We start from the raw sequence: 22,910 nt of genomic DNA on the forward strand, positions 1-22,910 counted from the left end.
CAAACAATGTGAGCGACAAGATTACAAGATGATATCTACCAACAACTTGCTTGCCGATAATAATTTACATTTAATGCGTAGAATTCTGTGTTGCCTTTCATCAATGTAATGATATTTACACATTAAAATAAGTGATATATATAAATAGAGACCTACTTTATTTGTGTGCACATGCACTTCATTGGTTGATGGCAGACGAGCCCCCTGCCGGCAACCAATGGAGTCGCTCGTACAGACCTTTAAAACCCTGGTGCCGCAACTTGGCCGGGGGAGACCACTGATCTCCCCGCTCCAAGAGTTAAAGGTCCGTAGAACGACCAATAGAGTCGCTTATACGGACCTTTAACTCTTGAAGCGGGGAGACCATGGTCTCCTCAAGCCAAGATCCGCCATCAGGAGTTAAAGGGCCACGCGAGAGAGTCTATCGGTCATTTTCATGTTCGCCCCTATATGAATGCACAAGTCTAGTAATCAATATGTTATTATCTTTTTTTTAGCAATTTAATCAATAGCACAGGGGTCACATTTGATATTTCCTGCCTCTTTTTCAGTTGCTTGCAGGAATTATTCAAACGTGGTACATTGGCTATCCTGTAGAAGAGTAACAGAAATAATAATGGATTTTTGATTTACAGCACTGTTCCATGACAAGCTCGGAGGAGCCAGAGTAGCTTCTCCGTATTAATCAAGATGATCTGAAAAACATACAAATCAAAATTTAGTTGTTAGGTACATTAAATGCTATCACTTACCATTCTGGATTAAAAAGGAACATCTAACTCAAATTTTAAAAAGAAAGGGCGTGTATGCAGTACCTCTACTGGATAAGAAAGTGTTAAATGTTGGTTTTTTTTCCCATTGAATTCCTGAAATTATTTTTTTTTAACAACATTGTGCATGTTTATTTTTAAAAAAAAATTGGATGGTTACTATTTTTTTTCTTTTTATTCACAATTGTAATGTATTTAGAAGCTTTTTTAAAGGAAAAAAAAAAAATTTATAATTGCAAATAAATATCCCAGCAGAGAGAGACAGGTATCAATATTTACTAAATTATAAAAGATGATGAGACAGATGTTCAACCATGGAATATGCAGAAAAAAGGCACTCTTTGGCACAGTGGCTGCATCCATAAAAATGTTAAGAATTTAAATATAATTCATTAACATGACACAATGAGCTCAAATGCTAACCTCTAGCGCCACCTGGTGGTCACATCAATATAATGCAACATTGATGATGGAGGAATGAAGTCAATGGTGTTTAACTAGAGTTCATAACTTAAAGGGACACTCCAACCATTATATACACTTTAAAGCGGGGGCGTCCAACGTGCGGCCCTCCATCTGCTGCAGGACTACATCTCCCATAATGCTCTTTCAGCTAAGGGTCTGGCTGAGGAGTATGGGAGATGTAGTCCTGCAACAGCTGGAGGGCTGCATGTTGGACGCCCCTGCTTTAAAGCATATGATAGCTGAGTGGTTTCTTTACATTTTCATGGTGCCCCCCCAGGAACACACAATATACTTATCTCTAACCAGCTCCAGCGCTGGATCGGCAAGCATCCCAATGGGGGTATAGAGACCCGCCATGTGCACTTACAAAAAGCACTGCCATTGATTTCAATGGGAGAGCATTCTTACGACTGATTGGCTGCTTCAAGCAACCAATCAATAGTGCAAAAAACATCTGAATGAGGAATTCGGCTTCGCTAAAGAAATGTATTTCAGGTTTAAAGAACGCGTGTTAAAGTAATAAAACACCAGTTTTAAGCACCCAAACCATATCTGCATGTATTTTACCCTATTTGCACATGCCCACCATATTGTACAATGAACGCCGGAATAAAAGCATTCATTGATCCCACACATTAAATCCATTTTCATTGAAATCACCAAATTAAAGGGTCGCTCTAGTCCCGGTACTTTTATTTGCTTTCTTTAGCCTCGAGGATCAGTTTCCAAGATGAAACCCAACATAAAAGACAGAAGTCAGCTGGCGTTGTTATCCCTTTAACACATGAGCTGAATGTCTACTTCTTTATTTCGCCTCCACGTACGGATGATGACTAACAGCATATACCTTTTCATTTATTATTGAGGCTATAGCTACCAACGGGTTTTTATCATGAGTGATAGAAAGTTATGTGTTTGCACAACAGGGGCAGATATGAGATGAGATACATCAGGCTTTATCTGATAAACTAGAGCCATGGAAATCAGCCGTCGTTGTATTAATCAGCAGGGACAGAGCGATTGTGATAAATGGTTCTTTCAGAGCCGGCTCCGCGTGGATTTACCACTCGGTACATTTTTCTAAAGCACTTTTTAGAAGTGAGTGAAGATGCGCTTATGAAAATTAATTGTAGAATAGATATGAAAGGTCAGTCCGCATTACTAAATAAAATGTTATTGTGTCAAAAGCGTTTAATAATGGCAAAGGGGCCAAGCGATTCTGCCAGGATAATCCAGATCAACGTGATTTATAAGGATAGAATATTGGCGTCCGTACTGCTCGGATATAATTCTGTCGGATCGCATTATGTTCTTATGGCGGATTTTGTAACAACTTTTTGGTTGTGTTGGACTAAACAAACATCTCCGCCTATTAGACTCCTTATGCGAAATGAGCTCAAAAACAGCAAGAATGGTATTCTGTAGGACTTAATTAAAAATACGCCTGATGAATTTATTTATGTTCCCATTTGGACAAAGATTTGTTTTTTTTATTTAGATATAAAGACAACCCGTGTATAGCACTGCTACGTATCTTTAGTGTTGGGATACACTCAATATTAGTGTGTTCCATCAACGTTAAGAGGTCCAGAGCCAGAGGTTTGTTTGGATGTTTTGTCATCACAAACGGGATTTGCGAGTAGTCCGGTAAGACAATTGGTAAGTATCGTCAAAAAAAGGTCAGGGCAGGCAATTTAGAAAGCATTAGGTGAAGGATGCAGGAAAAAGAAGGGATGGAACACACGGTCTCTCGGACGTGAGTACCTGTGAGAGAGCCAAAGCTCGATCTTTGGCTTTAAGGCTGAGGACTCAAAAAGCCCGAGGTGCCTTCATGGAGCCCCAGGTTAGATCCACCTGGGAGCTCACCTCTAGTGGCGTTCTAGGGGTTCACCTGGCCTGGCCTATGGTTGATCAAAGATGATTCCATAATAGCAGCCATGGGCTGGGGCCATATATGCCTTTTTTTTTTTTGTTTCCCTGTCCCATATACTTTTTGTGTAGTGACAGCACCCTTTTGTTTTAGCTTGATTGAGGATATTCGCTGGCCACTGATGACTTTTTGGTGGAGAATATTAGTTGACCTTTTGGCTCCTACATCCCCTTGAAGACTTGAGTGATTCACTTATTTGGAGGGGGGAACAAAAAGATCCAGCACTCCCTTCGGTGATTGTGGCCCCAGAAAAAGAAGATTGCAGACTAGATTGGCACAGACTCCCTTCGCCATCTTCATAGTTGTGCCTCCCTACCTAATCTGTAGTTGCGTATATCAATGGACACGGCCGTGCTTTTTCGTGAATGAAGTCACACGCACGCATCACGGAAACGTACATCATGCCTGATATTACCATGTATACTGTATCTTTAAGATTCCATGTCTGCTCGGTACGACTTATCGTCTATAATCCGCGGTGTGTGGTTCACCCCTCCTTAACCAAAGGCGTTATTATTTGGACGTTGCGCTACATTAAGGAGAAGGCAGTTAGTGTTCAGACCATCTTGCCCGATAAACAGATGCTCGTTTTAAATCCCCCAAATGATATTTAACGTGTGATTAATTTCTAAGGATGAAACGAAAGCATCTCAGTTTATTAAGTGAAACGGATTGGATTATAAATTGCCTGGTGTATTGTCACTGGTCATATTAAATTATGGCAATTTACTGCTTATTGTTAAATACATAGAGCCGGTCTGATGTTTCATTTATTTATGCAATTCTTTTATTTCTGTCCCGGAATCTTAATATTACCTGATAATATTCTGATAAATCTTTTAAGGCTGTTGAAATGGTTTAGTAAAAAGAGCATGTTTAACGTATGCCTTACCCTAGGCTTGCCCCAGGGCAACACACCCAGCTACCTCGTTCAAAGCAGCTGCCTTCGCTGTGAAGCTCTAGGTTGGACATCACAACCCGATGCTCCATGACATCATAACCCAGTGCTCCATGACATAAAGGCGTGCAGCTCCATTTAAAGCTGGATTGCATATTCCTTCATAGTATAAATGGGCCGGCTGGGGAGATCCCCTTGTGACCACCCCACAGAGCACATTGGGGCAGTCTGATCGACTGATGTGCCCCCTCCAGTTTTCCAAAAGGGAATTGTCACCTCCGTGGACCTTGTTGCCCCAGCCCAAAGTACATTGCTGCTTGTGACGACAAGTGTGATCACTGAAATATGGAGTCCGGTAAGCGAAAAAAGGATGAGAATATGAACGGCAATCCTTGTATTTAACATTTTTCTTCATGCCAAAGTATAAAGACGATCGCTTATGTTGCCTCACTTTGTTTCTATGAAAGTTCCAAGGGTTTGCTGCTACTTCTAGGAACCCTGGAATAAAGTCAATTGATACTAGAGTTTCAATTCAAGTTTTTGGCCAAGGCCCCCTAGGGCATAACTAACCATGAAGACCTTTTGCATTATATAGGAGGTGCAGCCCAAATCATCACTGAGGAGAACCAACGACCATCCAGTTTTCTATGATAATACTTCATATGCCCCCAATGACCCCGGTCGCCCTCTCCTAGGACACTTGTCCTGTAAAGCCTTAAGTTCTTTGCATTGACTTTTCTCTGAGCTGAAAAGGAGATATGAAATATTTAACCTTGCAGACCCTCGCCTTTTATTCCTTGGATTTTTTTTTTCTCTAACCCATTTCTCCTTTTATCAAGTATCTTCTTGTAATGTTGAAAAGCTGTAAATCATTTAACAGAGTTCACGAGTGCTATTCCCCCTTCAGCACGGATGACAAAAAAGCAGCAGCTGACTTACTACAGAAATTAACATGCTGTTCCTATCTGCTGATAGACATATATAGGCTGTCAGAAAGTTAAGAATTGGATCACTTAAGGTCTTTCAAGCTGCGGCAATAAAATTTGTGCTATAAAAAAAAAAAAAAAAAAGGCGCTCATGCTGAAAAAAAATTATAGGTCTCCACAAAGGATATAAATTACCGTTAAAAATAAACCACTTTTACTCTATTATATATATTAATCACTCTTAAAACACAAAGGGAGCGATTTATAAACTGTATGGCAAACACAATGCCCAAGATCACACCTGCCACATACTATGTACACACGGTATTATTAGATTTTAAACAGATTAATGTAGTGGATGCGGTACTTTGTACGTGGTAGTTTGGTTTTTATGGTACATAGTGTACCCCATGAAGATGTATGGGGGGGAACTCTGCAGAATGGCCCCCAGTACACATTTGACCCCTTGCCCAAACCCCAGCTATTTTCCATGTAGGCAGCCGATCAGTCGTGAGAATCACCAGACCATGGAGGAGGCAGGCAGCTTCATAAGGGAAGTATTATGTTTTAGTATTTACTTTTAATCATGCATTTTAAGGTATTCTTTTTGTGAGGCTGACATGAACAGTAAACCGTCCCGTTAATATGTATAAGCATTTGGTATAAATCTCGAACAAGGAATGCAAAAAACTCTACAGGGCAATCTGGTTATCAAAAACAGAAAATTAATAATATATTTTTGAAAAAAAGATTGATGAATAAGTTTAATGATGCTATTGGATAGTTAAGCTGAGCGGAGAGGATAAAGCACTGCCTCTAATACCCACATACACACACTAACACTCCCTCCCTGAAAAACACACATACACACGCTAACACTCCCTCCCTCAAACACACGCTAACACTCCCTCCCTCAAACACACATACACACGCTAACACTCCCTCCCTCAAACACACGCTAACACTCCCTCCCTCAAACACACATACACACGCTAACACTCCCTCCCTCAAACACACATACACATGCTAACACTCCCTCAAACACACATACACACGCTAACACTCCCTCTCTCAAACACACATACACACGCTAACACTCCCTCCCTCAAACACACGCTAACACTCCCTCCCTCAAACACACATACACATGCTAACACTCCCTCAAACACACATACACACGCTAACACTCCCTCTCTCAAACACACATACACACGCTTACACTCCCTCCCTCAAACACACGCTAACACTCCCTCCCTCAAACACACATACACACGCTAACACTCCCTCCCTCAAACACACATACACATGCTAACACTCCCTCCCTCAAACACACATACACACGCTAACACTCCCTCCCTCAAACACATGCTAACACTCCCTCCCTCAAACACACATACACACGCTAACACTCCCTCCCTCAAACACACATACACACGCTAACACTCCCTCCCTCAAACACATACACACGCTAACACTCCCTCCCTCAAACACACATACACACGCTAACACTCCCTCCCTCAAACACACGCTAACACTCCCTCCCTCAAACACACATACACACGCTAACACTCCCTCCCTCAAACACACATACACATGCTAACACTCCCTCAAACACACATACACAGGCTAACACTCCCTCACACATACACACGCTAACACTCCCTCAAACACACATACACACGCTAACACTCCCTCCCTCAAACACACATACACACGCTAACACTCCCTCCCTCAAACACATACACACGCTAACACTCCCTCCCTCAAACACACATACACACGCTAACACTCCCTCCCTCAAACACACGCTAACACTCCCTCCCTCAAACACACGCTAACACTCCCTCCCTCAAACACACATACACACGCTAACACTCCCTCCCTCAAACACACATACACATGCTAACACTCCCTCAAACACACATACACAGGCTAACACTCCCTCACACATACACACGCTAACACTCCCTCAAACACACATACACACGCTAACACTCCCTCCCTCAAACACACATACTCACGCTAACACTCCCTCCCTCAAACACATATACACACGCTAACACTCCCTCTCTCAAACACATATACACACGCTAACACTCCCTCCCTCAAACACACATACACACGCTAACACTCCCTCCCTCAAACACACATACACACGCTAACACTCCCTCCCTCAAACTTACATACACACGCTAACAGTCCCTCCCTCAAACACACATACACATGCAAACACTCCCTCAAACACACATACACACGCTAACACTCCCTCCTTCAAACACATATACACACGCTAACACTCCCTCAAACACATATACACACGCTAACACTCTCTCCCTCAAACACACGCTAACACTCCCTCCCTCAAACACACATACACACGCTAACACTCCCTCAAACACATATACACACGCTAACACTCCCTCCCTCAAACACACATACACACGCTAACACTCCCTCCCTCAAACACACATGCACACGCTAACACTCCCTCCCTCAAACACATATACACACGCTAACACTCCCTCAAACACATATACACACGCTAACACTCCCTCAAACACATATACACACGCTAACACTCTCTCCCTCAAACACACATACACACGCTAACACTCCCTCCCACAAACACACATACACACGCTAACACTCCCTCAAACACATATACACACGCTAACACTCCCTCAAACACATATACACACGCTAACACTCTCTCCCTCAAACACACATACACACGCTAACACTCCCTCCCACAAACACACATACACACGCTAACACTCCCTCCCTCAAACACACATACACACGCTAACACTCCCTCCCTCAAACACACATACACACGCTAACACTCCCTCCCTCAAACACACATACACACACTCATGCTTACTCAAGACCGGCCCCAAGAGAGGCTGCCTACCGATTAATTTCCTGGTATCCTGGCCAACCAGTCCGGCCTGCTTCTCATCATCTCTACACCTACCCTTTATTTACCCATCATCTCAATGCCCTTACCTCAGCCCCCCCTTCATATTCATTCAATATTAAACAATCATTTTCATGAATTCATACAATTTCACATGTTAACATGTTTCTCCACTTACCTCCCCATCTTAGGCTGCCCAGTCTTAGCCAGTCTGGCCCTGTATATAGTACAGTGCCCTACAGACCTTTTGGGGTAAAAAAAAAAAAAATATTTTAGGTGAAACAAACTCAAAATGGTTCAACTGCAATATTTCACTATTTTCTGTGGTTAATACTGTTTCAAGATGTAACCCATCTTTCTCTTCTGCCAGGGGTGTGATATTTTATAATTAGGTTATAAATCGCGATATATACCGTTTGTCAATGTGAAACTGCACAAAAAATAACAAACAGTGATAACAATGTTCTACTCATTAATTCAACAATATATTTGACGCCAGAGTTTCATAGAACAATATTAAAATGCAGCGGGGAAATGGTATCCCTGGCCAGAATTCATATTCACCTTCTAGTGTTAAAGCACATTCCATGTAAGTGGGGTAGATATAATATATAGAATATATAGGTCACAATCCAGACATCAATATTATAAAAGAGGAATGTAGTATGCAAAAGAAATCCTAAATAACCCACATTATATCCCTACAAAAGAAAAATCAGTACAATTCTGCATGAGATATTAAATTATGTCATACGGATTATATATACCGGTATATATATCATTTTCTGCCATAAATTCATCAGGTTCTGATGCCAAAAGAATTTCATATAGAGGGCAGAGCTGACCCATGGGCATAAATGGTACAAATTACACATTTTTTAATCTTTGAGCGACATCTAGTGGCCAAATAGGAGTATGGCAGCATTGCAGAAAAAATAAAGAAATGTAACGATGCTCAAAATTCAAAATAAGAAATCTTTATGTATTAAAACCTGCCCTGTATACCTAGCATACAAGCAGGCATCTGAACTTCATGTTCTGAGGTTATGCATGATTATATTTTATAATAATCTGTAACTGTTCACGCAGAATTATGAAGCTGGGTGAGGAAATCTCAACTTCCTACAGATAAACACTAAATATCTTCAAAAGAAGTACATTACCTGAAAAATAAAAAACACATGCCATAGGTACAGTTTTAATAAAATAATTAATGGCTAGAGTGTTCCTTTAACTAAAAATAAAGCACATTTAAAATTTTGTCTCTCTCTCTCTCTCTCAAGGGTCCTTTTTTCATTCTCTCTGCATATATGATGGGGCAGGTGAGTTGAGTCCTATCCATTACAAAGGGTCAACTTTTTTTTTTTTTTTTTTTTTTACATACACAATACAATTTGAAAAAAAAATATTTCACTTTAGCAATGAATAAAAAATAAGGTTGGTTTTCTCCATGGGCATAACCCCCAGCGCTGTATACGGTAATGTCAGACGGAATGAAAAAAACCTGGTTTTATCTAATTTTGCTCCAATAAACTCCCTTTATCTGCAAACCTGGAGGCTGCAATTGTTGTCAGTCATGTGATATTTTGGGTGAGTTTCCCAGCACAATTACCACATTGAGCTGATGCTTTACGGCAATGCTAATGAAGTCCGTTCCTCCATAGGCTTTCATTAGTCAGTGTGTCTGGCTGGTGGTTAAGACTGATCCATTCTTTTAAGTTTGTCTAGAGCTAAAATGGCTAAAATACAGCTACCTTGAAACGCTATATCATGAAAAGACTAGAACAATTTAAAAAGAAAAAACACACATATATATATATATATATATATATATATATAAAAATAATACAAAAAGTTTTTAATTTGGTACTAGTAATAAAAAAAATATATTTTTTAACATTATTGTGCCTCCACACATCTTCATACTGACTATTAGCCCCCAAGAGGCTACAGCAGTCGCAGGACTTCCTAATGATACCTAAAGACACCAGTTTCAATCAGCTAATAAACCTGAAATAAAGTGAAGTTTTAACAAAATATTTAAGCTGAAATACAGAAAATTGATTACCGGTAAATATGCTATTTTGCCACATCCATTTCTCAGTTTGCAAGAGGCCTACTTTAAAAATTACATTGCTTTGTTTATATGAATAATTATATAAATAAATATTTTTTTTTTAAATGGATTTACCGAGCGAAATATATAGATAGGAAAGTTTCCAAGCAGAATACTTTTGTATCATACCGAACATACCCCGCACCAGACCTCTCCTCACTGACAGCTGGGGAAGGTCTGCGATGGACGCAGATAACCCCCGCTGCTAACCGCACCTCCTTCCGGCTGCAGCGGAAGTTGTCTACGCGAATCGCGTAGACATCTACACGCTGCCCAAGCTACACACCGGGGACTCAGAAGCACCGGTAAATGGGGGCTTGGATGGGGATGAGTTAATGAGGTCTGGGTGATCTGTACAGGTTAAACAGATGGCTTAATGATGGCTGAGAGTGATAGGAGTAAAGGTTGTACTCTACTCAAAAAAGATGTTTTTTTGGAGAGCTTTTTACCGTACGTTTTTGCCATTTTTACCACATGTGGGTTCAATTAAGATTCCCCTCTTTCTGTATTTGATGCACCCGCACAAATTATACACCAATATTCCACAACAAAATAGGGCTTTCATTTGAAATCATAGAAAAATGCCCAAAAAATTATAATCATTTTGAGTTCTAGTATGTAAAAAAACCCTGAAAAAAAACCTTAAAAAGAAAAAAATACCAAAAAACTAATGATGTCCCTGCTGTTATATGAAAGTCAGGACATACTGGTACGTCCTACAGGGCTTTATTATCCGCATCCATGATATGGAAATGGTTAATCACTCCTTGGTCTCATCTTAGATTCAGGTCCAAAAATACTTGGTCTATAAGTATCTACAACCTAAGTAAACTCACCTGCCAGATAACTTAAAATGAGCCGATATAAAATCTTGGCGGAACATCAGGACAGTGCCGAAAAACAGGGACAGTTGGTAGGTATACAGCAGCCGGGGATACAAACAGCTCTGTAGAGTGTTTCACATATAAACAATCTATACAGTAGAGAGACTACGTGAACTTAACCCCTTAATGACAAAGCCCATATATGTACAGCTAAACAAGTGGCTCAGAAGCTGGTGTAGGAAGGAGGGGTTTGGGTTCATGGAGAACTGGGCCGACTTCTCTGTCGGATACAGGCTCTACGGTAGGGACGGGCTGCACCTCAATGGGGAGGGTGCAGCTGTGCTTGGGGAGAAGATGGTCAGAAGGGTGGAGGAGTGTTTAAACTAGGGAAAGGGGGGGAGGGAAACTACAATATAGAAGGGGAAGATAGTGTAGATAGAGAGCTGGGGCTTATAAATGTACCTGGGGGTGGAGCAGAGGGAGGGGTTAGAATAGTTAATAGGGATAGGCTTCATAGGGAAAAAAACCATACACCTCTAAATTGTATGCTTACTAATGCCAGAAGTCTGACCAATAAAACTGACGAACTGGAGTTAATAATGTCTGAAGAAAATTATGACATAGTGGGTATAACAGAGACATGGTTGGATGATAGCTATGACTGGGCGGTTAACATACAGGGGTATAGTCTATTCAGGAAGGATCGGAAAAAACGAAAAGGGGGAGGAGTTTGCCTTTATGTAAAGTCCAGCCTAAAGGCCACACTGCGGGAGAATATATGTGAGGGAAATGATAATGTGGAGTCATTATGGGTAGAAATATATGGAAAGAAAAATAATAAAATACTGATCGGGGTTTGCTATAAGCCACCAAATATAATGGAAGCAGCAGAAGATCAATTATTAAAGCAAATAAACAAGGCAGCTAATCACAATGAGGTGGTTATTATGGGGGACTTTAACTATCCCAACATAAACTGGGAAACCGAGACCTGTGAATCTCATAAAGGAAACCGGTTTCTGACTATAAGTAAGGATAATTATCTGTCCCAAATGGTACAGGACCCGACCAGAGGGGGCGCCCTACTGGACTTAATATTAACCAACAGACCTGACAGAGTAACTAATGTGCAGGTCAGGGGACATCTAGGAAATAGTGATCACAATATGATGCATTATAACTTGTCCTTCAATAAGGGAACTCTTAGAGGAGCCACAAGAACTATGCACTTTAGGAGGGCAAAGTTTGATCAACTAAGAGAAGCCCTTAACACTGTAAATTGGGAAAATGTCCTCAAAAACAAGAGTACAGACGCTCAATGGGAGATTTTTAAGAATATCTTAAATTCTCACTGTGAAAGGTACATACCGTATGGGAATAAAAGAGTCAGGAACAAGAGAAAACCAATGTGGATAAATAAAAATGTAAAGGGGGCAATAAATGGCAAAAAAAAGGCATTTAAGCTACTAAAACAGGAAGGCAGTGAGGAAGCACTAAAAAGCTATCGGGAAAAAAATAAAATATGTAAAAATCAGATAAAAGCAGCAAAATTGGAGACAGAAAGACTCATTGCCAAAGAGAGTAAAACAAACCCCAAAATGTTCTTTAACTATATAAATAGTAAAAAGGTTAACAATGAAAGTGTTGGCCCCTTAAAAAGTAATGAGGGAGAAGTTATAGACGGGGATCAGGAAAAAGCTAATCTATTAAATATATTCTTCTCTGCTGTATTCACAGAGGAAAATGAAATGCCAGGTAATATACAGCAGGATGAGATAACTGCCCCAGTACATGTCGCCTGTCTAACCCAGGAAGAAGTGCAGTGCCGCCTAAAAAAAATCAAAATAGACAAATCACCAGGTCCAGATGGCATTCACCCCCGCGTTCTAAGGGAGTTAAGTAATGTAATAGACAGACCCCTATTTCTAATATTCAAGGACTCTATAGTGACAGGGTCTGTTCCCCAGGACTGGCGCATAGCAAATGTTGTGCCAATATTCAAAAAGGGGACAAAAAGTGACCCGGGGAATTATAGGCCTGTTAGTTTAACTTCTGTTGTGTGTAAACTGTTTGAGGGTTTCCTAAGAGATGCTATTTTGGAGTATCTCAATGAAAATAAGTGTATGACTCCATATCAGCATGGGTTTACAAGGGATCGGTCCTGTCAAACTAACCTGATCAGCTTTTATGAGGAGGTGAGCTCAAGACTGGATCGGGGTGAATCGCTGGATGTCGTATATCTTGATTTTTCCAAAGCATTTGATACGGTGCCACATAAAAGGCTCGTACATAAAATGAGAATGCTTGGGCTGGGGGAGAATGTGTGTATGTGGGTAAGTAACTGGCTCAGTGATAGGAAACAGAGGGTGGTTATTAATGGTACATACTCTGAGTGGGTGACTGTTGCTAGTGGGGTACCACAGGGGTCAGTTTTGGGTCCTATTCTTTTTAATATATTTATTAATGACCTTGTAGAGGGATTGTATAGTAAAGTATCAATCTTTGCAGACGATACTAAGCTCTGTAACGTGGTTAACACAATAGAGGACAGCGCACGATTACAAATGGATCTGCATAGGTTGGAGGCTTGGGCTGGGATGTGGCAGATGAGGTTCAACACAGATAAATGTAAGGTTATGCACATGGGGAAGAAAAATCCAGGCTGGGAATATGTATTAAATGGGAAAACACTGGGGACGACTGACATGGAAAAGGACTTAGGAGTTTTAGTTAACAGTAAATTTACCTGTAGCGACCAGTGTCAGGCAGCTGCTGCTAAGGCAAATAAAATCATGGGGTGCATCAAAAGGGGCATAGATGCCCACGACAAGGAAATAATTCTACCCCTGTACAAGTCACTAGTCAGACCACACATGGAATACTGTGTACAGTACTGGGCACCAGTGTACAAGAAAGATATAGTGGAGCTGGAGAGGGTTCAAAGACGGGCAACCAGAGTAATAAGGGGAATGGGAGGACTACAGTACCCAGAAAGATTATCAGAATTAGGGTTATTTAGTTTGGAAAAAAGACGACTTAGGGGGGATTTAATAACTATGTATAAATATATAAGGGGACAGTACAGAGATCACTCCCAGGACCTATTTATACCCAGGACTGTATCTATAACAAGGGGACATCCTCTACGGTTGGAGGAAAGAAGGTTTCTACACCAGCACAGACGGGGGTTCTTTACAGTAAGAGCGGTGAGATTATGGAACTCTCTGCCAGAGGAAGTGGTGATGGTAAACTCAATAAAAGAGTTCAAAAGGAGCCTGGACGTGTTTCTTGAAAGCAATAATATTACAAGTTATGGATATTAGATTAATAGGGACAGAACGTTGATCCAGGGATTTATTCTGATTGCCATATTTGGAGTCGGGAAGGAATTTTCCCCCTGGTATGGGGCAATTGGCATCTGCTTCATAAGGGTTTTTTGCCTTCCTCTGGATCAACACAGTAGGGACACAATATGTATATAGGTTGAACTTGATGGACTTTGGTCTTTTTTCAACCTTATGAACTATGTTACTATGTTACAGGCTCAAAATGAATTGTTTTCAATGGGTTTAGGGACTGCCCATTGTCCTTAAGGGGTTAATATATTGCTAATATATAAAATGCCTAATTTAATATGTTTAACTCCGCGCTGCATCCATTAGAGCTCCACCCTGTGTTACGTTATCATTACAACCCATCTAGTCCATAACCCACTCACAGTGTCGTTAATAACAGCAGAGAAAAGGGGACCTGCAGTGTGTGTAGGATATTAAAATAGATATTAATGATAAATTCTTAATTATTTGCATTAATAAAAACAGTTTCATGCATTAAAAAATTAAATAATAGAGTATGATGCCCATGGGTATTCTGTAACATTTTTAATACAATCTAGCCGGTCGCTCCGGTAATGAAAGGGTTAATTCTGCTTAAAAAATAGAATAATAATGAAAAAAGACTTTCCTTCCTAAAAGTGCAGTTTGTGCTCCCGCTGCGGGAATGAACCTCTTAGTACGTCTGGTTAATGTCTGAATTCCCAATGAACACTGCCCAGTACCGTTCATGCAGATAACCGCTGTGTCAGTAGTTCCGTGCGGGACTCGTATGAGAATTTTTAGGATAGAGAAGTTTTAATGTTTATAGTGATCGCAAAACCTACTTTCTTAATTATTATTAATATTTTTCTATTTGTGTTCATTTAAAAGGCATATTAAAGTACTTTATGAGCGAGTCTAAACCTTTTACTTTAATATGCATTCTTCAAAAACAAAAAAAAAACCTGATGAAGAAGCTGCAGCACTGCAGCTGCCCTCCTCCTCTGTGGTCTTATTCTTGTCACTGATAGGCTGCTTAGAGCACCCGATCAGTGACCAGAAAGTGCTCCTTAGAAATCAACGAGCGTGCATATGATACCGGAAGTGTGCTTTCACCTCCTAGTTTTAAGCACCTAGTTTAGATGATAAGCCACAACCCACAGCTTGCAATTTTGGGGCATTTTACGAGGCATGCCATAGTTCTACAGATGTGGATCCTCCTCGGCTGGTCTCGTCTGTAAAGACTCTACCTGACACTGCGAATGTTTGATGTACGTTGCGATGATGCCCGAAAGGTAGAATGTCTCGGCATGTCTAGGCGAGATGACGTATCACCTTGTAAAAGCATGACATTTATTAATACGCTGCCTCAATGTTGTGTTAACATTTTTAAACACAATATGATCACCAAAGCAAGAATTCAGCGCACGCCCAGCGAATACCACTCAAAAAAACATCTGTGGCGTAAATACTGGGGATTCGGTCACACTATACGCACATATATTGCTTAGCGGAACTACCAAGTTTGGCGAGTTTGTCCAACTTTTCATAGCTAGATTGCTTACCAAGGAGCTGAATCAGTGGGACTGCAACTTAACCCGCTGAGACTCGCAAGCCACTTAAAGCCCTCTCTGGACACCATTAACGAGGATCCTGTGTGGCAGGTGAGACGCTTAACCCTAAGGGTCCAAACCTGCAAATATATATATACAGAAAAAGGTATACAGAAAGCGGAGCGCAGCCTGAAAAGCATAAACATTCAGATTCCTAGGTTTTTGCCCAACAAATACGGTTCAGAAAACACCTAAGGCATAAATCCTGGGGTTCCGTCACGCTATATGAGGGCCACGCGATGTGATGGAAAGAATTTGCTTTTTCCTTCCATGTCTGCTCTGCTAAGGATGTGATTTACTCCAACATGCAGAAGACAGACGCTTCCTAATTCACTTCTGTCCCATAAGGGTACAGGCTGAGTATCCCTTACCCGAAACACTCAGTATTTTGGATAACGGATCTGTCTTCTCACCTGGGTCCCCGCCGCAGTCCATGTTTCTCCCCGCGGTCCCAGGGCGCTTCCGGCCCCTCTGAACGACACATCGGACAGCAGGGAGAAAGGACGCACCGACTACAGGAGCATACCTGGGAACTCTCAGGGTTTGGCCCGGAGAACCCCAGGAGATGCGCCGGTTCTCTGGGTCAACACCCAAATCATCCGGGTCGCGGGGTCCCGACACACCCGCTCCCGGCCCATTTCCCCTTTATAAATAGGGGGTGTTTTTCTGCAATTACAGCGGGCGGTCCTGGCCACGTCCCCCGTGAACCCAGAGCCCACAAGTTCCCAGGTATGTGAAGGAGACGTCCGAGACCTCTTCCTCAACCTCTTATCTGAATGCCCTTTCTCTGAAAGAAGCAATCGGCCTCTTCCACCGCACTCCCAACCCAGCTTCTCAGGTGTCTGAATACTGGGACTGTCCTGTGGAAATGGGGGGGCTGTATGCAGGTATGCTGGATGTATACCCGAGTACCTTTATACCTCCCATAGACTGCAAGGGGCAGCACTTCACCCGCGCTGGTGAGCAACATATAAAATGAACGGGACACGGTCGCCCTCAGATCAAAGCCTTCCGCTCATAACGTTTTCAGTCTACGCGATAGCGTTTAATATAAAATTTACCCTCGGAAGCGCAATAATAAGTTACACATGCCACGCGTGAACGATTAAACCGAATCTGGCACACGCAGACTCCAGCAGTCGAATCAGAACAAGCGCTCCGAACGAGGTTTGACACGCACAGAACAGTTTACGTCATGGAGGCGTGGCTACTCTAGAAGCCTGCGGGCCGCCTCGCGTCATGACGTTGCGCCCTGGTGCGTTGCCATGGCATCGCGTACCTGAGCGAACGCTTTGGGGGAAAGCGCGCAAGAGAGCGGCTGAGATTCATTTAGATGCGAATCGAGGGATCGTCAGCCTTCCTGTCTGCGGGGCCGGTGCTGAGACCCAGGCGGTCGGTTATCCGACAGGTGGTCGGGTGATGAGGCGCGCCTGTATCGGAGCGGAGTACATGTCATCCTGAGATTCACAGCCAGGGCTTCGTGAGCGGCCCCCCAACCCGGACAGGTGCAGGGATGGAGGAGGCCGGAGAGGTGGATGTGCAGGGGTATTATGAGGAGGAAGAAGAAGAAGTGGAGGAAGGAGGTGGAAAGGAGTTCTATGATTTTGAGCCTCTTCCCACACTGCTTGAGGATGAGGTGAGTGCAACCTGATAATAAGGCAAATCTATATATATATATATATATATATATATATATATATATATACATACATACATACATACATACATACACACACTCCTAGAGAGTATGGAGTCAGTACATTGTATTGGCTCATCTTAAAAAGAGAAATAAAGTTACATAGGCGTTCAGGATCTCAGAGGTCTCTTCTTTATGGGCAATCATTCATCTGAAGAAGAGACCTCAGAGATCCTATAAGCTTATGTGACTATATCTATCACCCTGATAGCTGTCGATGCTGGTCCAGCAGGCCCAGAGAGGATCATTCTCTTTAAGTAGATCTCAAGGCTTTATATGCTGCTATCTTAAGCCTATAACACAGTTGAGGGGGGTCGTGATCAGTTTTGGGAGCCGGTCGTCGGCTGGTATCCGGTCCAGAGGCGGGTGCTCTGCAGATGTACGGGGTTATAGTGGTAAAACCCATCATTTTGGGCACTGGAATAGACTTGGGATCTTCTGCCTCTGTGGAGCCGGGGCGGATGGGAACAAACATTTTAACATCTTTAACTATTTCGCATGTGGCTAAAAGTGTCTGACAGATCGAGGGTCCGCACATAAACCGGGGGACCAATTTCATGTGCCGCAGCCACTGAGGTACTAGATGGCATATAGCCCCCGAGGGGCAGTAGTCAACGTGGCGCTCTCTTGCATGGGTTGGCTTATGGGCTCACCTGATTAAAATTTCATTCTCCAAACCACCATCTCTAGACGAGATTACATCACATCTCCCCACCGTGCCAGTGGTTAGCAGGAGCAGATGACCCAGTGGAGGTGGTACACATGGAGACTTGGAGGCATGTTGGGCTGACTTCTACAGGAATAACTTCAAAAGCGCATCGGTTTGGAAGGAGACGTACGCCATAACAGGGCTGCCAATTAAGCATCTTTAGGTGTTAAGGAAGCATCTTGTTGGCTGATGTACTGTCTGCGATCAGTCTTTGCGCTTTAATCATATTTGATTAGCCTCATGTATTATTTAGCTTGCTGTTCCACTGAGAATTTACCTGGATCGTGCATCAGAGCTAATAAACCGCTGCCTCTCCTGCTGTTTCTGCCCTAAAGCTCCTATGATCCTCAGCCGGATGTCGTATTAGGAATGGTTGCGGTTATCTTTGTAGTTGAACAAAAGCTGGAGTCTTAAGAAATCTATTTTGGGGTTATTTTATTTTCTATTAATTAAAAAATCCTTGGGATATGACTGTAGTCAGGGGCGTTTGCCAGACAAAAATTGGGTCATAGTTCAATTTTAAGCAAATTTGCAAAACAATGTTTTTTTTCTATTTTACTGTAGTTCTTTTTTTTTTACTTAGTATCACTAATAATTATTATGTTTTAAATCGCTGTATAGGTTATGCAGGTTCATCAAATATATGGTAAAAAGAAAAAAAAAACCCTCTAGTCCTAGGGTATGAAAAGCCACTGGTCCTAAAAGGGTTAACGCGTATATGAGCCAGGGAAGCAGAGTCTTAAGTGTATGCTTTTGTGGTCCAACGTGTTCCAAGATCTTTCTCAATTGTATCAGGGAACAATAAGACTTAGTGATGTAACTGAAATCAGCTGATCCTTTAAACGTGTTAAAAGTTGTCACGTGGAATATGACACAAATACTCATCTTAGGGACCTGCAACTGTATAGGAACATAGAACCCGATGATAGATAAAAGGCCCATCAGTCTTTAGTCTGTCTTAGATTAAGGAGCCATACGTTTTTCACGTGTATTTTTACATTCCCTCACTGTATATCCTCTACCGCTTCTGCTGGGAAGCTGTTCCACTTACCTACCACCCTCTCGGTAACATAAAACTTCCTTTTAGTATTTCAATGTTTCTGTTACAGCCCCTCTCCTCTTTCCCCAAGATGTAGATCCCTTAGTCTTTCCTGATCAATTTGATCCTGCAAACCATTCACCATTTCTTTTCTTTCCAAATAGGATTTTTATTGAAAGTATATTTAGTGTTGGGGTACAGAATATACAGGGTACGGGGAAAAACAAACATATAAGGATGAGCAAAAACATCAAATACATACGCATTGCATACAATGTATAAACGTACACATGTATAAATAATACTATATATGTATATAAATATCTATTTTATTAGTACGCCTGACCCATCAAGAACATAAAATATATAACAAAGAACATCTAAACGTAACCTTGGCATTTTACTCTCCAAACTTCTCGCTGGTAAATAAACCCTGTCTAGAAATGAAGTCCAAATCCAGTTTTTTTTTAATAGAGTATGATAAGCAAAAACCGGTGTGTATGTTAACATTAAATAATGCAAAACTACCTTTATTAAGAGCAACTGCTAGGTGCTATAGTTAGTTTTTGAATATAATTCATCCGTTTCCAGTGAACAGCAGAGGGCTCGATAATAAATCCAAAATTTTAAGTACTTTAATATGCATTCTTCAAAATGTAAAAGAAAATGACAGTGCTTACTGTTATGAGAAGCTGCAGCTTCAGGGTTTGCCGTGGTCTCGTTTTCTTGTCACTGATTGGCTGCTTCAAGCAGCCAGTGAGTGGCAGGAAAAAACCCTCCAATTAAAATCAATGGGATCACTATCTGAGCATGTAGACCCCCACAACCATTATTGAGACAGAGATGGAGGTGAAGACCAAGTAGCTTGAGGGCAGAGAGGGGCAATTGAATATGGGGGGGAGGTCTGCAGAATCCCTCCATTTATTTGCAAGGGGAATCACATGAAAATTTAAAGGAACGACTCGGCTGGAGTGTCCCATTTAAGCTGTGTGGTTCTGCATTACTTCTTATGCTTCATTCAAACACGCATTGGAAGGTCCACATGTTATCAAGCATTACAAGTTGGCAGCAAGTGGAAAAATGTAGTACTTAGCATTGGGAACTCTAGATTTTTATTATAGAGCACTGTATAGATGGAAGTAATGCGCTATGTCATCCACGAACATGCTGACTGTATAGGGGGCTTTGTAACGCAAAGCACAGTAGCCCCGCCGTACCCACTGACATCCATTGTCTTGGATTATAAAAAGAGCTTGTGTGTTTCAGATGTAAGCAGCGCTTGTTTTTTTTTTTTTTAAGTCACAACCATAATGTGTTTTTTTTTACTTTTAAGCCCATAATATGCCGGTCTTATGCATACTGGTATTATTATTACAGCAACGTATAAAATTAACAGGATAGGTCACAACTTCTACAGCTTGTGATGGCCGCAGTTTCCACAGAAGTGTTGAACAATTCATGGGCAACAATAAAAGCATTGGGCCATCTCATAAACGGAGGCATTGGAAGCATGTATTCCGACATATCTGGGTTCAAGATTGAACCATGGAGTCACCCGCCTGTACCTGGCAGACATCAGACGGGCTACCATGCCATCACACCCCCAGGTCTTTTGTCCCATAGAGCATTGGCTGGTTAGACCTCAATTAAGGAAGGTCCCTCATGCCGTTGGAGACTGTATGGCAATGAGACTGGGTCTGTTCCATGCAGAACATGGAATAATAGTATTTTATGAATTCTTCGAATTTTGTTTAGGAATATTTTTGAGTGTCCGTGCGTAATTTCCCATCTGTACCTCGGAATTCCTTACCAGCTCACCGAGTTCTGACTTACAGCGGTTGACCCCGGTTAATTCTCAGCATCACACAGTCCGAAGCGCTTGATATTAGAATTGTATTTAATTTCTCGCTGCTGCTTCGCGGCTGAAATACTAGCTTGGACACATCTGACCTAATTCAGAGTGTTTGCCTCCCGACAAGTAATTGTATTAATACAGACTATTCTTACTGCTTTCTAGGAGACGCTGCAGTCGAATGTTTGTGATGGATAATTAGGAGGTTAATATTTGAAAAGTGTCAGGGTCAGTTCGTTTAGAAAGTCACCAGGAATGTCAATGACCCAAAATGCTCCTAAACATGAGACGGCATTAGATTCCACCTTGTCAAGAAAGGCTGCCGGTAGAAGTGCTCACTCAAGCAAGATCGATTAGGATATCAATCAATCAATGAATCCAGGGTCCACAGAGCTGTTCTAAAATACGTTTCCACTTGTGTTTCTCGAGATGTTGGGGTCTCCCCCCCCCCCCCCAAAAAAAATTAAATAAATAAATAAATGAAAGCGTGGCTTTGGTCTTTCCTTTCCTCCCCGGCCATTCAAGTCAAGTAAAAAATTTGGAGTTAGACTGAAAATTCTTCTGACTAGCATGATTTTCTTTGCCAAGAATGGATACATCCACAGTTACATAAAACTGACGACACATCCATCCATCCATCCATCCATACATACGTAATATAAATGGATGTGTGATACAAGCAGGAGCAGCTCCATCAGGAGCCCAAGAGTTGTCTACCTCATGTTAGGGATAGGAAAATATGAGTTCTTAGCTGGGTTTTCTTATGTACGGATGGATAAATGCAGATGTCCAGCTGTGTGTGTACCTCCCAATTGTCCCTCCTTAGAAGGCCCAATCGTTCTTTGGGCCCCAACTCCCTCTATCTTCCCCTGATGCCCCTCTTTTCCAGGAGCCCAAAATCTTTGAGGGTATTACAGGGTTCCACAGCTCCAAAAGTCACAATCGTGTATAGAGACAGCAGAAAATGTGTATTAATCAAAATACATTGTTCTGTGAATGTTACCCAATTACGTAAATACAGCAAAAATCACGGAAAGTCCTACAAAAAGTTGCGGTAACGTGAAGAACGCGTGGTTTGAACTCCTCAACTTCCCCATTATGTTGCTATCCTTATGAAGGGCCAACCACGGTGAGTGGTTGCAGGAAGAGCTTGGCTGGCCCTGTATAATGTCTAGGTAAATCAATGAAAGTTCTTTGAAGGTGCCTCACCTATTTAACTATACATAACTCAGGGCCAGCTCACCACTTGAGAACATTTCCAATGTTGGCCCTTCATAATAAGTAGTGAAGTGAGTTGAAAACACAACTCTCCTGCCAACTCGCCCTATACTAGGTAAGCCTCTGTGTGCCACTGTTTGGCCATTTGGGGGGAGGGTGTGTATGTATAGTATCAGGGCCGGCCCGACAATGGAGCCGAGTGGGGCAACCGCTCCAGGCGGCACTTTTGAAGGGGCGGCACTTTGCCGCCCCAAGCCCCTTTTTTTTTTTTTTTTTTTTTTTTTTTTTTTTAAAGCGAAAGAGAGAGAAAGGGGCGCCGAGTGGTTTTCGCTTACCAAGCTGTCAGTACCCGCTCGGCGCCCCTCTCTCTCTCCTCTGCGGCGAGTCTCCCTGTTCGGTCTCGGTGCCGGCTTGTAATGCTGAGTACCGGAAGATTACCTCATTTCCGGCGCTCAGCATTACAAGCCGGCACCGAGACCTAACAGGGATGACTTCTGAAAGGTAAGTACAAGGGGGGGGGGCGGCAGGGACGGAGGGAGAGGAAGGGTAGATAAGGGGGGGGGTAGATAATGGGGGGAGAGGAAGGGTAGATAAGGGGGGCGGCATTTAAAAATTCGCCCCAG

General features: G+C 42.0%; 1 protein-coding gene across 1 annotated transcript in view; it reads left to right on the forward strand.

Annotated features, from left to right (window-relative positions):
• Positions 1-2,211: 2,211 nt before the first annotated feature.
• The window catches only part of LOC149288666 (kinase non-catalytic C-lobe domain-containing protein 1-like), a 50,500-nt gene continuing 29,801 nt past the window's right edge, over positions 2,212-22,910 (forward strand). Inside the window, exons 1-3 of the mRNA XM_089491380.1 lie at positions 2,212-2,305; positions 16,568-16,611; positions 17,317-17,409. Of these exons, the coding sequence (XP_089347506.1) occupies positions 2,212-2,305; positions 16,568-16,611; positions 17,317-17,409 (231 nt within the window). The remainder of the gene's footprint in view (positions 2,306-16,567; positions 16,612-17,316; positions 17,410-22,910) is intronic.

This window comes from Sceloporus occidentalis, unplaced genomic scaffold, assembly GCF_023333645.1.
Source record: "Sceloporus occidentalis isolate IW3139 unplaced genomic scaffold, rSceOcc1.0.p SCAF_50, whole genome shotgun sequence".
NCBI lineage: Eukaryota > Metazoa > Chordata > Lepidosauria > Squamata > Phrynosomatidae > Sceloporus > Sceloporus occidentalis.